Raw genomic sequence first — 2,401 nt, forward strand, 5'->3', positions numbered from 1 at the left:
GATCGGCACCGTGTGCAATCGACACCGTGTCCGATCGGGAAATATTGTCGTGTCCGATTTGTAATGTGCGCAATCGGGACAATCCCCACTTCTTGCACCCTCTAGCTCTTGCATGAACGAATGTTGAGACGGCCGAGGCAGTTGAAGCACAGCCTCCGTGAGATGACTAGCTTCTGTCGATTGCCCGGTGAGAGTTCCCTGAATTTAGGGCACGTCACTACGAAGTGCGTGCCGTTGCAGCAGTCGCACGGATACTCCGTTGAGCCGTCTGATGTAGTAGTGCGTGCCGGTTGAGCTGCCGCATGATGAGCCGTCGAGGAGCGCCGTGTTGTTGAAGCAGCCCCTGCCAAGCTTCCAGAGCTGGCTGTTGACTCGATTCTCTCGAGTGCTTGTGCTCGCGAGGTGAGAAATTGCTCGAGTTTCACGAATCGCAGGTACTCGCGCGCGGCGCACAACGACGTCTCCCACTGCTCCTTGGTTTGGCGATCTAGCTGCCTAGACAACTGGTACACTAGGATGCAGTCGCCCAGATCCTGCAAGACGCCCAAGGATTGGAGGCCCTTGATGCCCTCCTTGAACGTGTTGAGCAGCTTGTCCAGTGCCGCGGCGTTCTTCTGCACCGGTGTTGAGCTGGCAAAGAGCTGGTCCAGATAAGATTGAATGAGCAGACGTTTGTTCTCGTAGCGATCGACGAGCATCTCCCACGAGGGTTTGAGCGAGTCGCCGGTGAGAGGCAAACCGGAAATGAGCTGAGCAGGCGGGCCTTCGAGTGACAATCGCAGATAGTGGAGTTTCTCCACGTCTGTGAGCCGTTGGCTAACATAAATGACCGCCTTAAAAAGATCGCGATACGTAGGCCATGCCTTGTACACGCCCTTGAAGGACGGGATGCTGATGTCCGGCAATCTCTGCTGAGATTGTGAGGGCGGCGCCGCTGCAGGAGCTGTCTTTGGAGCGATCCTTTCCGACAATGCGCCCTTGAGTTTTGCCAGACCGCGACGAGCCGTCATACACTCCTGCGCCTCCACGGCGAAGGCGTTTTTGAAGAAATATTCATGGGCGATGAGCGCCGCCGGCCATGAGACGTCGAAGTAGGCGTTTCCTTGAGGAACGCCTTGTGGATTTTCTCGAGTTGAATCGAAATCTGTAGGACATCATCCACTGACGTGTCATCCGCAGACGATGGCAACGTCTCGCTGATGTTCCGCACTGTCGCGATGCGGTTCATCTGCGTCTGCACCTTCAAGGTGAGTTCCGCAGACAAACGCACCGGTGAGGCCTGGCGATCTGACACGCGTCTGTCCTCCGGCAGATCGAGCAACGGCAGGGTCTTGCCGTCCGTCGCGGTTTTGGCGGGATCCGGCATGATGAGACGTCAATGAGCTGCGCCCGATGAGAGACCTGAGATATGTCGAGACACGTATGAGAAATACTGCACGAGGCGAGAACGTTCGAGAAACGCGTTAGAACAACACTACGCGAATCGAGAATCTACAATGTCATGTATTGAGCACGTAAAAATGTCTGTTTACACTCGCGGGAGCGCGTGAACATGTTTTCGTAACACTCGCAAGCGCGCGTGAGAATGTCTGTACTTCACTCGCGAAAGCGCGCGATAATGTCCACGTGGCATGTCGTGAAGGGCATGCCCTGTCCACATGATCTGTGTCTGAGTTACACTCTAATTTCCACGCATCCGGCTCGAAGGACCAAATGTTCGCGAAATCGCTGATTAATCCCGACGATGGGAGCGAGATGAGAAGGACGCGCGTGGAAGGTGTTAACTAATTATTCACTTTATTTTTGTGTAACTTAGACCACAGTCTGAGCCGTCTTTAATGCGTCAAAATTGATACAATCTGACCTGAGAGTGATGAGCGGTGAACAAATGAGGTGTCTTTCTAGTCCTTATAAGCGTGAGACAATTATATTAATTGCCGTCCTCTTCGTGATGATTAGCCCGTGAGCCGGTGAGACACGTGGCGGTCGGCACTCGCGCACGCGTGAACTTGAGTCGTCGTGTTAAGGCACCAGAGTTGATGAGCGGTCTATTTCACAATTTATACGAAAGTCTAAGCAGCGTAGTCACTGCGATGTGCACGATTAACCGGAATCACGATGCGAAGCGTACCGAGCACACGTTACACTTCTAGTTACACTTCTAGTCACCGCGCGGCCATTTGTACAATTGACTCGATCGCGAGGAAGACGTTGGCGATGAGCGCGCCCGTGCGGGCGCAAGCTGCCGCGGTGATCGAGCGTCGTTACCCGATCGATGCTGCCATCTGATCGGACGGCGCAGCGTTAACGGAATCTCGAACAAAAGGTTTTAGCATAGCATGCGTTAAATTCGAATTCGGATGGAAGAGTGGAAGTGTTACTGCTCAATTTTGTACTTTTT

At 53.6% G+C, this 2,401-nt stretch overlaps 1 protein-coding gene across 1 annotated transcript; it reads right to left on the bottom strand.

Moving 5' to 3' along the window:
* Positions 1-101: 101 nt before the first annotated feature.
* LOC112458652 lies at positions 102-1,010 on the bottom strand. The gene has a single exon (XM_025022393.1). The coding sequence runs from the start codon at positions 1,008-1,010 to the stop codon at positions 102-104; it is 909 nt and encodes a 302-aa protein (XP_024878161.1).
* Positions 1,011-2,401: the final 1,391 nt, after the last annotated feature.

This window comes from Temnothorax curvispinosus, unplaced genomic scaffold (assembly GCF_003070985.1).
Source record: "Temnothorax curvispinosus isolate PA1 unplaced genomic scaffold, ASM307098v1 QBEX01000870.1, whole genome shotgun sequence".
Classification (NCBI taxonomy): Eukaryota; Metazoa; Arthropoda; class Insecta; order Hymenoptera; family Formicidae; genus Temnothorax; species Temnothorax curvispinosus.